The sequence below is a fragment of the Pseudophryne corroboree genome, chromosome 7 (assembly GCF_028390025.1).
Source record: "Pseudophryne corroboree isolate aPseCor3 chromosome 7, aPseCor3.hap2, whole genome shotgun sequence".
NCBI lineage: Eukaryota > Metazoa > Chordata > Amphibia > Anura > Myobatrachidae > Pseudophryne > Pseudophryne corroboree.
Window position 1 is genome coordinate 358,925,824 of NC_086450.1, and position 17,709 is coordinate 358,943,532.

At 46.0% G+C, this 17,709-nt stretch overlaps 1 protein-coding gene across 1 annotated transcript in view; it reads left to right on the forward strand.

The window, feature by feature from the left end:
- Window positions 1-17,709, forward strand: part of OTOA (otoancorin) — a 367,382-nt gene that overhangs the window by 248,158 nt on the left and 101,515 nt on the right. The window contains exons 18-23 of the mRNA XM_063934462.1: window positions 6,196-6,313; window positions 8,845-8,918; window positions 9,584-9,716; window positions 10,661-10,851; window positions 10,947-11,040; window positions 12,509-12,638. Coding sequence (XP_063790532.1) covers window positions 6,196-6,313; window positions 8,845-8,918; window positions 9,584-9,716; window positions 10,661-10,851; window positions 10,947-11,040; window positions 12,509-12,638 — 740 coding nt within the window. The remainder of the gene's footprint in view (window positions 1-6,195; window positions 6,314-8,844; window positions 8,919-9,583; window positions 9,717-10,660; window positions 10,852-10,946; window positions 11,041-12,508; window positions 12,639-17,709) is intronic.

The following is a 17,709-nucleotide window of genomic DNA, read 5'->3' on the forward strand; positions in this document are numbered from 1 at the left end:
GAGACGCCATGCCAGGTGTAATATGGCGTTTACTGTGACAGCGTCCCAGAGTGACAGGAGAGGATACAGGAGTGTACACATCAGGATAACAGATGGGATCCGGTCCTGGAGCGCTGAGCCAGCCTTAGGAGGCATCTGATGGGTAAGAAATGGCGTCCAGATACCCGGATCGTGACAGCACCCCCCCCTTTAGGAGTGGCCCCAGGACACTTCTTTGGCTTTTGAGGAAACTTGGAATGGAATCTCCGGACCAAGGCAGGAGCATGGACATCAGAAGCATTGGTCCATGAACGTTCCTCAGGACCATAACCCTTCCAGTCAATAAGATATTGTAGTTGACCGTAACGGTGACGTGAGTCCAGGATCTTGGCCACTTCATACTCAACGCCTCGTTGAGTTTGGACTTTCGGAGTTGGAGGAAGTGAGGAATGAAACCGATTCAAGATCAGCGGTTTCAACAGGGAAACATGGAATGTCCTGGGTATTTTTAAGAAGGGAGGCAACTGGAGTCTGTAAGCAACAGGATTGATGACTTGTTCAATCTTGAAAGGACCGATATAGCGAGGTGCAAACTTCATACTGGGAACTCTTAACCTCAAATTCTTCGTGGATAACCATACCCGATCACCCACCTTGAGAGCAGGAACTGCTCGACGCTTCTTATCCGCAAACTTCTTGTACCTGAACGATGCCTTGAGCAGAGCTGATCGTACGCTCTTCCAGATATTGGCAAACTGATGCAAGGTGATATCCACTGCGGGAACAGAAGTTGCTGGAAGCGGTTGGAACTCAGGGACTTTAGGGTGGAATCCAAAGTTAGTGAAGAATGGTGTTGAAGCAGATGAAGAATGATACTGGTTGTTATGACAGAACTCGGCCCAGGGAAGTAATTGAACCCAGTCATCTTGAGAGGAGGACACATAGATGCGGAGGAAGGCCTCCAAGTCCTGATTCACCCTCTCGGTTTGACCATTGGTCTGAGGATGGTAAGCCGTGGAAAACTTTAGCTTGACTTGGAGGACTTGACATAAACTTCGCCAGAATTTGGCTGTGAATTGAACTCCTCGATCTGAGATAATTTCTTCAGGAAGACCGTGGAGTCGGAAGATCTCTTGTATGAATACTTGAGCCAACTTGGAAGCTGACGGAAGACCGGTGAGAGGAATGAAGTGTGCCATCTTGGTGAACCGGTCAACTACCACCCAGATGGTATTGAACTTGTTACACATGGGTAAGTCTGTAATGAAATCCATCGACAAGTGGGTCCATGGTCGACGGGGAACGGATAGTGGAACCAGTTGCCCCGCAGGCGACTGGCGGGATACTTTATGTTGGGCACACTTTGGGCAAGATGCAATAAACTCCAAGACGTCCTTTTTCAGAGTTGGCCACCAATAGGACCTAGAGATAAACTCCAGGGTTTTTTGGATACCTGTATGTCCGGCAAAACGGGAAGCATGGGCCCAATGCATGAGCTTCTTCCTTAGCATCGGCTTCACAAAACTTTTCCCTGATGGGGGCGTAGAGTCCATCCCTACCGTGGAGAATGCCAACGGATTTATAATAGGATGCTTGTCTGAAGACTCTGACTCATTTTCTTGCTCCCATGAGCGGGAAAGGGCATCAGCCTTGCGATTCTGAGAGCCCGGACAGAACTGGAGTTTAAAGTCGAACCTGGAAAAGAAAAGTGCCCATCTGGCCTGACGAGGGTTGAGACATTGTGCGCCCTTCAGGTATAAAAGGTTCTTGTGGTCTGTAAGTATGGTGATTGAATGAGAAGCTCCCTCCAACAGATACCTCCACTCTTCTAGAGCGAGCTTGATGGCTAGCAACTCCTGGTCGCCAATGGCATAGTTGCGCTCAGCTGGGGAGAACTTCCGGGAGAAGAAACTGCAAGGGTGTAAATGGCCATCTTTAGCCCTCTGAGATAACACCGCTCCTACTCCAACGGAGGAGGCATCCACCTCTAAGATGAAAGGAGAGTCGATGTCAGGCTGTTTCAGAACAGGCGCAGAGATGAACCTTTGTTTTAAAAGATGAAATGCTTGCATGGCTTCTTCAGACCACTTGGACGGGTTAGCACCCTTCTTAGTGAAAGCAGTAATAGGCGCCACAATGGTGGAAAAGTCTCGTATAAACTTTCGGTAATAGTTGGCGAACCCTAAGAACCTCTGGACCCCTTTGAGGGTTAAGGGTACCGGCCAATTTTGGATTGCTTGTAGTTTCTCAGGATCCATCTCTAGTCCGGAACCGGACACAATGTACCCTAGAAACGGAATGGACTTGACTTCAAAGACGCATTTTTCTAATTTGCAATAGAGATGATTGACACGGAGACGGGACAGAACCTCTTTAACCCAAAAACGATGTTCCTCTAAATCGTTGGCAAAAATGAGGATATCGTCTAGATAGACCACGACATGACGGTATAGAATGTCTCTGAAGATCTCATTGACAAAATGCTGGAAGACAGCTGGAGCATTGCTCAATCCGAAGGGCATGACGAGGTACTCATAATGTCCGTCACGGGTGTTAAAGGCGGTCTTCCACTCGTCACCCTCACGGATCCGGATGAGATTGTATGCACCTCGCAAGTCCAGCTTTGTAAAGATGGTAGCTCCGCTAACTCTGTCAAAGAGCTCAGTAATCAGGGGTAAAGGATAACGGTTCTTGATGGTAATGTTGTTCAAACCTCTGTAGTCGATGCACGGCCGCAGACCACCATCTTTCTTTTTTACAAAAAAGAAGCCTGCGCCGGCTGGAGAAGAAGAAGGTCGAATGAACCCCTTTGCTAGGTTCTCTTTAATATATTCCTCCATAGAATGCGTCTCAGGCAGAGACAATGGATAAGTTCGGCCTCGAGGTGGAACCTTCCCTGGAACGAGATCAATCGGACAGTCCCATTCTCTATGAGGAGGAAGGATATCAGCAGAAGCTTTACTGAACACATCCGTGAAATCTTGATATGGAGGAGGTGGAACATCAGACGACCTGGGGGAGGAAGAACAGACAGGCAATACTTTAAACAAACATGTCTCAGCACAGGAGGAACCCCATGCCAGGATTTGCGTAGTCGTCCAATCAATTGTAGGATTGTGAAGACGGAGCCATGGAAGGCCCAGGACCACAGGATGTGTGGCTCTTGGAATCACTAAAAAAGAAATAAGTTCGGAATGAAGAACTCCCACTCTCAGACGAACTGGTAGAGTCCTTAAAGAAATAACTGCATCAAAAATTTTGCTGCCATCCACGGCAGTTAAAGAAATGGACGAAGAAAGTCTCTCGGTGGGTAGGGACCACCGTTTAACATAGGCTTCGGTAATAAAGTTCCCAGCTGCTCCGGAATCAAGGAGGGCAATGACGTTCCGATAACGTTGAGCAACTTGAAGCGAGACTGGGAGATTACAATCTTGAGGAGATGGAGAGGAGATCATTACTCCTAGCCGGCCCTCTCCTTGGCGAGCTAGGATTTGGAGTTTCCCGGACGTTTGGGACAGGCATTAATGGTGTGAGACGGAGCTGCACAATAGAGACAGAGAAACTCGGAGAGACGTCTTCGGCGCTCAGCAGGAGTTAAACGGGAACGGCCAAGTTGCATGGGCTCATCTTTAGATGGTGACAGTTGACGAGGAGGAGGAGCAGAAGATTTTGGAGCAGATGATCTTCCACGCTCAGTTGCTCTCTCTCTGAAACGTAAATCAACTTTCGTGCAGAGTGAGATTAGCTCATCTAACTTAGAAGGTAAGTCTCTGGTAGCTAACTCATCTTTAATACGCTCAGATAAGCCATGCCAGAATGCAGCATACAGGGCCTCGTCGTTCCATGCCAGTTCGGATGCCAGGATCTGGAACTGTATCAGATATTGTCCTACAGTACGTGACCCCTGGCGTAAACGGAGAATCTCGGATGAAGCTGAGGTTACCCGGCCTGGCTCGTCGAAGATGCGCCTGAATGTTGACACGAAGGCAGTGTAGGAAGATAGCAGGGTGTCGGACCTCTCCCATAACGGTGATGCCCAATCAAGGGCTGAGCCACTGAGAAGAGAAATAATGTAGGCAATTTTTGTACGGTCACTGGGAAAATTGCCAGGTTGTAGCTCAAACTGAATCTCACACTGGTTGAGAAATCCCCTGCAGAATCTTGGAGATCCGTCAAATTTTGCTGGCGTTGGAAGATGAAGACGTGGAGCAGAAATGGGTAAGGTGGGTGGGGTTATAGCTGGAGTCACTGTGGTTGACGCACCAGACGCGCCTGATCCACGGAGAGTTGTCTGAATCCCATCCAGCCGAGTAGAGAGATCCTGGAGACAGCGGATGATGTGGCCCTGTGCAGCCTCCTGATGTTCTAGTCGGGCTGCCAGTTCTTGCATAGGCCTGGCCGCTTGATCCTGGTCTCCGGCTGGATTCATTAGGTCAGTGCTTACTGTCACAACTGAGGGCCTGAGCTGACGGGAGGCAGCCTCAGTTGTAGGGGCTGAGATGTACCGGAACCTGGGAGGTTGTATCAGACCCCTGGACATGTAAGTAACATGAATAATAACTGCCCGAAGGCGTGACCACGACAACTTGGATAAAAGTCAATGATGTTTATTATGACAACTCCGCAACACAGCAGCAGTAAAAGAAAACGTAAAAGTCAGCAAAGAATAAATACAGTTCCTGGGTACTACAGGATGGCAGGAGCCACAGGGCACTGGTAGTGTGAGATAGTTCTTATGATCTTCTAGATGGAAAGTCCTTACCAGGCCCGACTGTAGCAATGGAGATAACCCAGGATTGTGCCAGCTGGTGTTCCAGGAAAAGCTGGGTTGCTGAAGATAAAACAGCTGCTGTGGATACTGGCTGGAACCAGACTGTTGTTAGCACGGAGTGGATACTGGCTGGAACCAGTTAAATAATAAATGAACTTGGGAGCGATGAAATATGAACTGAAATGTAGAACTTGAGAGCGGAGAAATAATAATACCGGTGGAGAGTGGTAAAGTGTAGAAAGGACACCGGCCCTTTAAGGAAAGCTGTACTCTGCTGGAAGCTGAGCTGGAAGCAGGTAATGTTGTAGCTGGAAACAGATGAATCCACAATGGATTGGAGAGTCAGGCTACACCGCAGGTGGAATGCTGGTGCGGGTCTCTATGGTGGAAGTCTTGAGACAGGAGCTGGAACCTGGAAGACAATCACAGGAGAGAGACAAACAGGAACTAGGTTTGACAACCAAAGCACTGACGCCTTCCTTGCTCAGGCACAGTGTATTTATACCTGCAGCAAGGAAGGGATTGGCTAGGCAATTATGCAGATTATCAATACTGACAACAGATTGGTGGAAATGATCAGCTGACAGAATCCAAGATGGCTGCGCCCATGCAGACACTTGGAGGGAAGTTTGGTTTGTAATCCATGTGGTAATGAAAACAGTAATGGCGGCGCCGGCCACCGGAGACAGGAGGCGCCAGGCTGACAGATGCACATCCAACCACGCGGACACAGCGGAGGCCGCGGCTGACGTAATCGCCACTCAGACACTCTGCATGCAGAAGTTCAGGGACGGCGGCGGAGGCCGCGGGAGACGCCATGCCAGGTGTAATATGGCGTTTACTGTGACAGCGTCCCAGAGTGACAGGAGAGGATACAGGAATGTACACATCAGGATAACAGATGGGATCCGGTCCTGGAGCGCTGAGCCAGCCTTAGGAGGCATCTGATGGGTAAGAAATGGCGTCCAGATACCCGGATCGTGACAGCTGCAGCATTTGTAGTGAGGGTGGGTCTAGATGGCGCAATTTGATTTGAATTACGTCATGTATCCTCTCAACCACCTATTGCAGTCACCCAGCGGGAGATTGGCCAAGTCTGTAGAGAGAAAGGGAGAGCCCTCCCAAATTCGGGACTCATCAGGACTTTCCAGGATAGTTGGCAAGTATGGCAGAGGGTTAAATAAAGATCAAATATTTTTATTTTCTTCTTTACGTTCAGTTTGCTATAAACCACATACAGTTTGGGCGAGTTTAATAAATATTTTTTTGTGTTTTTAAAAAGCTCATCCAGTTGATTATGGTTTAAAAAGTGCTTAATTAACATCGCATAACTCCTTAGTATATATGTGTGTTTAACATATATAAGCCATCACTTGGGTATCAGTGGTTCTAATGTCCATTAACTCTTCATAATGAATGGTGGATTTCACCCTGTTCTTTTCTAGTACAGGGCAGTTGGTGAAAGGGATCACATGTGAGCAGATAGACGGCATGAGTAAACCCACCTTCCTTAACCACTACAAGCTCTTTGAGAAGAACCTTCTGTTACTTTCTCCACATCAGGTAAAATATGTATTTCCATCTAACTAGTCCGTCCCTTTAATGTGGCACCATTTCATGGACTACAGACATGCACCATATCACATGAATACACTGTAAAAGTTTTGATTTAAACAATGCAAAGTGTGTGTCACAGCCACGGACGGATTAGCCATCTGACCCTTCTGGCAAAAGCCAGAAGGGCTGATGGGCTCATCCGGCCACACAGAAAGCAGGGCTGGCCAAGCAGCACAGCCTCCCGGCACTCTTCTCGGCCGTCTGGCCACCCAACATAAAAATAGAGGGGGGGGTGCTGCGAGGCCAGGCGCCCATTACTTGGGTCATCACTCAGTCTCCGCTCTCCTTGCATGATATCCCACTGCCACTGCACTGCTATGTATTATAGTCACCAGTGGTAGTGGACGGGTAAAAAGTGTTATGGGATGAATCATACTGAATAACCCCCTGGGGGCGGTGCTAACGAGAGAGAGGGCCAGAGGAGTGGGGATGGGCCCCCATGTCTTAAGTGCCCCAGCTTCCCCGAAGCAAAACCAGTGAAAGAAGCCTCTAACACATCACAGAAATTCATTATTTACTTATGGATCCACCAGAACTGTACGTACTTTACAGACAGAACATTACTCTTCTGATGTCAGATAGCTGATAGTTCAGCCAGGCATTCTACATGAAAAGTTGCTTACAAGAAACAGCAATCAGTGACAAAAGTATTTGGCACCAAGAACTGCTTGATGTCTACCTGTTTCATAAGTTGACATGCTGGTGGCAGGGGCAATGCTGTGCACATTATGTAATGTGGTCTCCATCAGTCAGATGGTTTTAAAAGCTTTTCTGGATTTCATTTTTATTTTGTAAACTCTGTGCCCTACACAATGTAAAAGATAGAGGACGTGTATTTGTTGCTTAATACTGGCCAGACATGCTGCAATATCAAAGGGGTGTGGCCAGTGACCCATCCCATGGCGAAAAGCTGATGGGGCAGCATATCTATAGAGTGTAAGCTTGCCAGCAGGGCCTTCCTACCTCTATGTCTGTCTGTTCTTACCCAGTTTTGTTCTATTACTGTTGTTCTAATTGTAAAGTGCAAAAGAATATGCTGCGCTATATAAGCAACTGTTAATAAATAAATAAATAAATAAATAGCTGACCATCTTGTAGTAGTGGCCCTAGGATCACCCATTCTCACACATGGCTGAAATTCACTATCTATATGTGTGTTCAGCAGACCTGTACTGTTCATTTAAAAAAATAAGGAAAAATGTGAGGAATTTAACAGTAAGTCAAAGTATGTGATCATATGTTTCCAGAGTGTCTAACCGTGGCTGTCAAATTAGCTGAGACTTTTGTGTTGGTCCCATACTTGTATAGGTCAAGAACTTATTAGGTCAGGACTCATTTACCTATACATAATGAAATGTAAGGAGGATTTTGGTTCTTCCGCTGTAATATAGTAACCCGTCCAGCAATCAGCCAAACAAGAGAATTTTGTTGTACAGACATACTTGTATTTGGTGATCAGACCCATTGGCTGGATCCCGTGAAGCTGTTGTAGTGCACCTGTCCCATGTTGACTATATAAGTAACGATTGCGGTTACCATTTATTGCAATCCACATGGTCCATGGAGGCCATAGGCAAGGGCATATCTACCATAGGTGCTGGGAGTGTAGCTGTTATGGGGCCCAGAGCTGAGAGGGGCCCACCTTCCCTTACATGTGTTATATACATTTTTCAACATTGGGTGATACATACTCTAGAAGCCCTTTCAAACGTTTGCCGTGGGGCCTTCAATATATCTAGTTATGGACATGGACCTGTTCATTGTACTGTGGTATAAAATGAACTGGAGGGCATTATAATGTTATATAATATTAACTGGGGCACTGTAATGTGGCACAATATGAAGTAGAGGCACTATAGTGTGCCATAATATGAACTGGGGCACTGTAATGTGGCACAGTATGAACTGGGGGCACCGTATGTCATAATGTGGATTGGGGGTACTGTGTTGTGTAATATGCGCTGGCAACCTTACAATGTGACGTAACGTGAACTAGGGCACTACTATGGGTCAGAAAATTAACTACAGAGTGATTTTCCAGAAAGTGAACACAAAGTCCCATGTATCACACGCTTTTAATTTTTTTTCCCTTTTAAACTGGTCTGTTAAGAAATTGTTCTTATATGAAAACTTAATTGCTTAGTAGCAATGCCTTACCCTGTAACTTAAGACCCACTAAAATCTTGGTATTTTGGAGAAGTATGTAGTTTGAATTTGTGTAGCTGTCCCATGCATCACGGAAAATCGCCCTACAGTAGGGCACTATTATGGGGCATAAAATTAACAATTTTTGCAGAGAGGTGCCTCTAAAGAAGCACTGGGATACGGGTCCCTTCAAAATGATGCTATGAGGCCCACAAAGTTCTGGCTACGCCTCTGGCCATAGGTGTTCGCCATCTTTCTACTAAGCATTTACTTATACTTAAATTGCTTGTGTTTTTTGGTTTGGTATGTACATGTTTTTTATGTTTTTTCAGATACATTGTCTGGCGTGGAAATATTGGAGGGTTTCCCAAGCAATCATCCCACCATTCCTACTAGCCGTCCTTCCGTAAGTTTTCAACTTCAAAGAATCTTGAAAAAAATGAGTTTTCTAATGGTACCCTGCAGCTTATGCAAATAAGGAATCAGGAGGCAGCAGTTCATCCCTAGGCAAGACGCGTCCTGCTTCTTTGATCGTCATTGCAGTGATGGGAAATTAGTAATATTGCCATCACCGGAGTCACGCAATCTCTGCAGTGATGCCACCTACAAGAGTAGGATATGAGAAGACGGGCTGGTTCTGAACAAGAAGTACAAGATGAGACCGTGATGGTGTGATGTCTAATATGAGCTATATTATAAGACCACTGATGACCAGATCATTATCCTCTTGAAGTTAGCGTCACATTATTTTTAATCTTTAATTGCAAAAATATCCTGTTCTATTAGTCACAAGTTTTAATCACATTCCTGTATTACGATGCTGATCACAGATGTAGAAAAATAAAAACTGAATAACACTAATAATGGAGCAATGAGCATGTCAGTTCATTTTTAGCCCTTCTAGGGCTCTTGGTCTAGACAAGTGCCCTATTGCCCTGATCAAGTGGTTTATAGCAAATGCCCTTCTGGTTCTGTATTCTCCAAAAGTCTATTATATTAGAAATGAAAGTCAGAAAGTGATTTTTAGCAATTCAAATAACTATTTGTAAATATCTTACTTTTAATTTTCAGGACAGAATATTTTACATCTCACCCTCCTCCCTGCAAAATGTTGTTAATTAGTCTCAGAAAGATGGATCTTAACTATTTGCTGTTACATGCAAGCAAAAAAGACTTTGTAATTAACAAAGTGAATCAGTGCCTGGTAAGAATGTTTACACTGCAAATCCACAGGGATCTTAGACAGCCCAATGCATAATTAAAGATATTTTGTTTGGATAGATGTTGTCTCACAGAGAAGTTTTTTTTTTGTATCTGTTCTCATTTCAAAAATGCAGATAAAAGTCCACCAACATTGGGGGTAATTCAGAGTTGATAGCAGCAGCAAATTTGTTAGCAGTTGGGCAAAACCATGGGGGTAATTCTGAGTTGATCGCAGCAGGAACTTTGTTAGCAGTTGGGCAAAACCATGTGCACTGCAGGGGAGGCAGATATAACATGTGCAGAGAGAGTTAGATTTGGGTAGTTTATATTGTTTCTGTGCAGGGTAAATACTGGCTGCTTTATTTTTACACTACAATTTAGATTTCAGTTTGAACACACCCCACCCAAATCTAACTCTCTCTGCACATGTTACATCTGCCCCCCCCCCCCCCCTTCAGAGCACATGGTTTTGCCCAACTGCTAACAAATTTGCTGCTGCGATCAACTCTGAATTAGGCCCATTGTCCACTTGCGGCAGATGCATCATACCTTGGATACAGATATAGTGGAAAGAGATAACTGTTAGGAGCTTCTTGATTGATACTTTAACTTTCTCCTCTTCATCTCACTCCAAGGTTTGATACATGTCCCCCATAATGTAGAATTAGTGACTGCTTCTTATATGGGGGCAGATGTATTGACCTGGAGAAGGCATAAGGAAGTGATAAACCAGTGATATGTGCAAGGTGACAAAGGCACCAGCCAATCAGCTCCTAACTGTTTATGTACATATTGGAGCTGATTGGCTGGTGTGTTTATCACCTTGCACATATCACTGGTTCATCACTTCCTTATGCCTTATCCAGGTTAATACATCTGCCCCAATGATCTGTAATGCCACAAGGTTAACAGTGCAAGCATCAATTTCTGATGTCTCTATTTCAGAACAATTCTATTGCTGATGTGTATCAGCTAGATATACTTGGGAATCTCATCTGTCACTTGTCCCCAAGCATCATACAGAAAGGGATATCTCCAAATGTAATAGCAGAAGTGCTAAATCAGTTGAAGACCTGCTCAAATCTCAGTCATGAGCAAAACCAAGAAATTAAATACAGGATCCTGGAGCATTATGGGTATGCCACATTTCATAGGCTTGTCAGTTACTTACATTGTAGTTTATTTATACACCTATCTCTGCGTATAATCTGTCTATCTGTGTTGTGTGTAGGAACCCATTAAACTGGACATCTGAAACACTGCAGGATTTGGCACCATTTTGGTATCTGCTTTCAAAAGAGAATATTGTGATTGTAATACAGAAGGTATCACTCTTAGCGGCTGATTCAAGCAAACACGATGGGGGTAATTCAGACCTGATCGCTCGCTAACGGTTTTTGCAGCGCTGCGATCAGGTCAGAACTGCACATGCACCGCAATGCGCATGCGCGTCACTCAGGTACAAAGCGGATCGCCGCTCTGCGATGGGTTTGTGTGAAGAATCCATTCGCACGGGTGATCGCAAAGAGATTGACAGGAAGAAGCCGTTTGTGGGTGTCAACTGACCGTTTTCCTGGAGTGGTTGGAAAAACGCAGGCGTGTCCAAGCATTTGCATGGAGGGTTCCTGATGTCAATTCCGGTCCCGGACAGGCTAAACTGTTCGCAGCGGCTGAATAAGTCCTGGGCTACTTAGACTGCACAAGTTTTGTTTGTACAGCTCTGCTACACATGCGTTCGCACACTTGGCAAGCAAAAATACACTCCCCTATGGGCTGCGACTATCTGTTGGCACCAGTGCAAAAAAACCCTAGCGAGCGATCAGGTCTGAATTAGGCGCAATGTCCGCAATGTAACATCCAGCAACATCGCAAGTTTTTCCTTGCATCCCATAGAGGTGTACAGGAAAACCTGCGATGCTGCAGATACCGTGGTGGATATGTGGGCAGTCAAGCATTGCGGCAATGCTTGGCGGCATACAGTATCACGCTGAAATTACTTGTGCCTGGGTGGTAAAATGCAATATGATCATTAAAGTCATCAGAAAATTATGGTTGTCAAATTGCATTGCTCTACCAACTTGTACATTTTATGGGCATACAGTACATGTACCGTAAACATTGTAAATAAGTTTTTACTGTATGTCATTGTTAAAATGAGTGTTTTCCAAACTGCTCACTTTGATGGTATAATGTGAAACCACCTATTAACTGTAATACAGGGATAAGCAGCTTGTGGCTCTCTAGCTATTCTTGTAAAATGTGTTTTTGACTCAGAATTCTCCCATATAATTCTAACAAACTTGTTAAAAGATAATACTGGAGGGGTGCCCAGGTATGAGGTTTGGGGGGCCTGGTACAGGAAACGTGTCATCATGGCCTCTTCACGCTGAGCAGTGGTTCGGCAATATACAGTAAGGAGGGTCTGGTAAGATGATCCAACACAAATCGTGTCATCAAGCACCCAGACCGCCCATTTCACTGGATATGTTGGCTGGTTAAGGTTGGCTGGTGTACTCTCCCAGAATCAGGGGGTGCTCCCTGAAATTCAGGATTTTACCAGTCATTCTGAGAGAGTAGGCATGTATGCCTCAAATCTACACCAGGCTCATACATAGCTCAGATGTTGCAAAGATAAACTGGTTTGGCCATGTGGGACTAGTTTGTAAACATCACAATTACTGAAATACATGCCACTTTTCATTCTTAACCGCCTGGGAACATGGGATTCAACACGTGCTCGCTTTACCTTTACGCCTTTCTAACTGGTTCCCTAACGTGGAATTTTGTATGTAGTTCCAGGATCTGGTATCAGAGATGGTATCGGAAGCAGCAGGAATTCCGCACAGTGACGAGATGCTATCTGCCCTATTTGATGCCTTTCGGCTGCGTAGTACCAGCAGTGCTCTGCCTGACCAATCATCAGGTAACAGTTGTTATCCTACCTCTTAGCTCTGATTTGCAAATGTCGTAATGCATGCCATTTCCTTCATTCTCTGCACTTTTCAAAAGCCTCATTGTCTGCGTGGGATCAAACAAATGTCTATTCAGATATTGAATGACCTGAGCGATTCAGATAGAAAAAGAGGGTTTGTGTCCTGAGGTTTTGCTGAGAGATTAAGATCAACATTTTTCCTGCAAAGAAAGTGAATTGTGTATTTATCTTTATATTAAATATCTAGGCACTTCCCAGTGTGCTTATGATTAATTTAAGCTGATATATATATATATATATATATATATATATATATATATATATAAAGTCTGCTCACTGCTCCACCCCATCCCATTCCATGCTATGTTTCTGCTCTGCTCTCTCCCGCGTACTTCCTTTTTGTCCACTGCTCTGGCCTTGGGGTGTCCATTGATGGGTTACCCAACGATGATCACCTTCTATGGTATCACTGCTGGTTACCATGTATGGTATATAACTACTCACATGGAGATCATCAATGGTTTCACCCACCGATGTTCATCCCTACTCTATGACATGCTGGGCTGCTGTGCAATCAGAACTGGGGGTGGAGCTCTGCCGGTGCATTGGGGCGGAGCTAGGCATTAAGTATTTTTTCTCCACCATCGATGGCAAAACTATCTGACATATGTTGTCAAACATCACAAACATTGAGGGTCGATGGGCATCCGAATACTGCCCCATCCCACCCCAGCTCCCTGCTCAGTTACTTACACACACATATACTGTATATACACAGATGTAGCCATGCTCAGATTTGCGCCATCCTTACGCATTGCAGCATAGCTGGTCCAACTAGTGTGTCCGCGACTAGGGCACGTGCGTGTGTTTGAGCAGTTTATTGTTGCTTCTTTGTCTGCCTCAGTTTTCATTTATATACAGGTATCATACTGCTACTGCTAATATGTGACATTACTACATTAGCTTACAGGTGACACTGGACTCTCTGTGTGTGCTTTTTCTATATATTTTTATATTTGCGGCTATTTTGATGTGTGAGTATGTTGCTCTGCGACTCAGATGCAGTTGTTTTTAATCTTGCGGCTCCGAACGCTATATTGTTATTTATGCTTATGCAGCAGCGCCGCCCGAGCATTTCTCCCACTGAAGGAACTACAGTTGTTTTTTTATTTTTTATGGCTCCGATCCCTATATTGTTATCTATGTTTATGCAGTGTTTGTCCCAATAAGGAAACTATAGGTAAGTGCTATGTTACTATTATGGCTGCCTGTTGGAAGTTCTGCTGGTGTTGCTATAGTGATGCCAATCATCTTTTGTTACTTCTGTCTGTGAGTTTCTAGCACTGTTTCCTTTATGTCAGCTGACTGGTTTAATCTGTCAACGCTATATCATGCATTTATTGTGCTTCTTGTACTTCATACTGTTACATATTTTGTATACATGGAATAATTGGGGTTTTGTTATTATCAATCAAACCGCTCTTGATCTTGAACTAGGATGCGGTTCTGCCCTAGGCTAGCCTAGCAGGTATCTCTGTGGTAATGCTATACTCTAATACACCTGTCTTTAGCAGTCTCTTTCACTGTTTAACCCTGTGTTTACAATTGTATGTATGTATGCCACTGAGGAAAATCTTACTGATTAAAAATGGACGTTAGGCTCTTACCTATGCTGTACATTTTTCAATATATGTACCTTCGTTTTTTTCACCTTTTATCTACGAGTGCTGATCCTTCCTATATGTTATTTTATATAGCAGTACTCCGGACTCAATAGAAACTCACAGCAATAGCAATGATATGCAACGTTTCAGCTCTTTATTTTATTTTTGTCAAGCAACAAAACAACAATACATTTACTCACCAGGTTAAGTATCCCAGGGGGTAATTCTGAGTTGATCGCAGCAGGATTTTTATTAGCAGTTAGGCAAAACCATGTGCACTGCAGGGGAGGCAGATATAACATGTGCAGAGAGAGTTAGATTTGGGTGTGGTGTGTTCAATATGCAATCTAATATGCAGTGTAAAAATAAAGCAGCCAGCATTTACCCTGCACAGAAACAAAATAACCCACCCAAATCTAACTCTCTCTGCACATGTTATATCTGCCTCCCCTGCAGTGCACATGGTTTTGCCCAACTGCTAACAAAAATCCTGCTGCGATCAACTCAGAATTACCCCCCCCCCCCAACCCCCCCAGTCACCAGGCTTGCTAAATGCCGCTGCCCCATATCTGGCTGCTCAATGCGTCCCATAGGAAGTGAATTCAGCAAGAAAATATAAACAAGTGCAACAAAAATAATCAAGTGCACACTAATGATGTGATACAAACGTTACAAACTATTTGATATAAAAAGTAAACAGCATGTACCAGACCTACAAATGCAGCACATAGTGAAAGGCTATCACTGACCTGGTTTGGGAGTGTTGTGGACTCGGGGCTTCTTCCGATGACCGGGAAGAGGAACCGCCACTGGGTCGTAGTAGAGATGGCCGGATGTAGGTCTTCCTCATGCAGAACTAAGACGGCAGGCGGGAGGCCCAGAGGAATTCTTGTAGGTCTCCTGTAAGACAAGACTTGTAGAAATAATGAAGGCTGGGGTACTGAGATATTGGAGACACTGTGGTATTGAAGGCACTGAGGTACTGGGAGTACAGGGAGTGCTGGGAGACCCTTGGAGGCACGGAGGTGTTTGGAGGCACGGAGGTGCTTGGAGGCACGGAGGTGTTTGGAGACACCGAGGTGTTTGGAGGGACGAGGTGCTTGGAGGCACGAGGTGCTTGGAGACACGGAGGTAACTGGAGGCACGGAGGTGCTTTGAGGCGCGGAGGTGCTTGGAGGCACGGGGTGCTTGGAGGCACGAGGTGCTTGGAGGCACGGAGGTGCTTGGAGGCACGGAGGTAACTGGAGGCACGGAGGTAACTGGAGGCACGGAGGTAACTGGAGGCACGGAGGTGCTTGAGGCGCGGAGGTGCTTGGAGGCACGAGGTGCTTGGAGGCACGAGGTGCTTGGAGGCACGGAGGTGCTTGGAGGCACGGAGGTGCTTGGAGGCACGAGGTGCTTGGAGACACGGAGGTAACTGGAGGCACGGAGGTGCTTGTAGGCACAGGATGCTTGGAAGCACAGGTTGCTTGTAGGCACAGGATGCTTGGAAGCACAGGTTGCTTGTAGGCACAGGATGCTTGGAAGCACAGGATGCTTGCAGGGACAGGATGCTTGGAAGCACAGGATGCTTGCAGGGACAGGATGCTTGGAAGCACAGGATGCTTGCAGGGACAGGATGCTTGGAAGCACAGGATGCTTGCAGGGACAGGATGCTTGGAAGCACAGGATGCTTGCAGGGACGAGGGAGCTCTGGATCATAGCTTCCACAGGAGAAACGAAGATACTCAGGCATCGGATCTCTGCCTGGTATCTGATTTTAAATTCCCCGCCCTAGCCTGATTGGCGGAGCAGGCAGGTGACGTCAGACCTGCTCCGCCTCCTTGCCCTTGCTTGTGATGGCGGCGCCCTTGCTTCCGGGAAGCCGCCGGAGAGCAGCGCCGACCCGCCGCTGAAGCCGGAGACTGACAGGGGAAGAGAGGCGCCGGGCAGACCAGGCCACCCGCAGGGACAAGCGCGGTCGCCGCTGCCCGAGGTTCGTGACAGTACCCCCTCCTCCAGGAGTGGCCCCTGGACACTTCCCGGGCTTAGTCGGATGTCTGGAGTGGAAGATCCGAATCAGACGAGGAGCCGTTACTTCAGTAGCCCCAATCCAACTTCTCTCCTCAGGTCCATAACCCTTCCAGTCCACCAAGTACTGTAATTTTTTATGAAGATAACGAGAGTCCAGAATAGCTTTGATTTCAAACTCCGCTCCAGCTTCTGCCACTACGGACGTTGGCCTTGGGAGTGCTGAGTGGAATCGATTCAGTATGAGGGGACGGAGTAGAGAAACATGGAAGGCGTTAGGTATGCGAAGATGGGCAGGCAAACCCAGTTTACAGACCACAGGATTTAAGACTTGTAGCACAGGGTAAGGACCGATGAACCTTGGAGCGAATTTCATGGTGGGCACCTTCAACCGGAGATTCCGTGTGGACAGCCATACCCTGTCCCCAACTTTATATTGAGGTGCGGCTTGCCGTTTCTTATCTGCAAAGAACTTGTACCGAACAGAAACCTGCTTAAGATTAGCATGAACCTTTCTCCAAATTTGTCCAAAGTGTCGTAGAGTGGACGCTACAGCAGGAACCTCTATTATCGGAAGGCTTGGAAATTCCGGAACACGGGGATGGAACCCGTAGTTGACGAAAAATGGTGATTCCCCAGTGGAAGAATGAAACAAATGGTTATGGGCAAACTCCGCCCAAGGCAACAACTCCACCCAGTTGTCCTGTGAAGGAGAGAGATACAACCGAAGAAAAGTCTCTAGATCTTGATTGACTCGTTCCGTTTGTCCATTTGTTTGGGGATGATAAGCCGACGAAAACTTAAGTTTAATGTGTAGAGTTGAACAAAGGGCTTTCCAAAACCTGGCGGTGAACTGTACTCCACGGTCAGAAACAATCTCTTGTGGCAACCCATGCAAACGAAAATGTTCTCGGATAAACAATAGAGCCAGTTTCGGTGCTGTCGGAAGACCAGTCAAGGGCACAAAGTGTGCCATCTTCGAAAAACGGTCAACGATAACCCAAACGGTGTTGCAACCCTTGGAACAGGGCAAGTCAGTGATGAAGTCCATGGAAATGTGAGTCCAGGGTCTCACAGGGATAGGCAGAGGACGAAGTAACCCTGCAGGAGGCAGACGAGGAGATTTATGTTGTGTACATTGGGGACATGAATTAACGCAATCTTGTACATCCTTCCTCATGGTGTTCCACCAGTAAGACCTTTGCAGAAACTTGTACATCTTCTGAGCGCCGGGATGACCGGAAAACTTGGAGTTATGGACCCACCGTAGTATTCCTGGGCGGAATCTAGCTGGTACGGACATTCTTCCAGGAGGAGGAGCTGGAGTAGTTAAAGCAGCAGAGACAGAAACTGGATTCAGAATTAAACCCCGCTCCGGAGGTTCATCC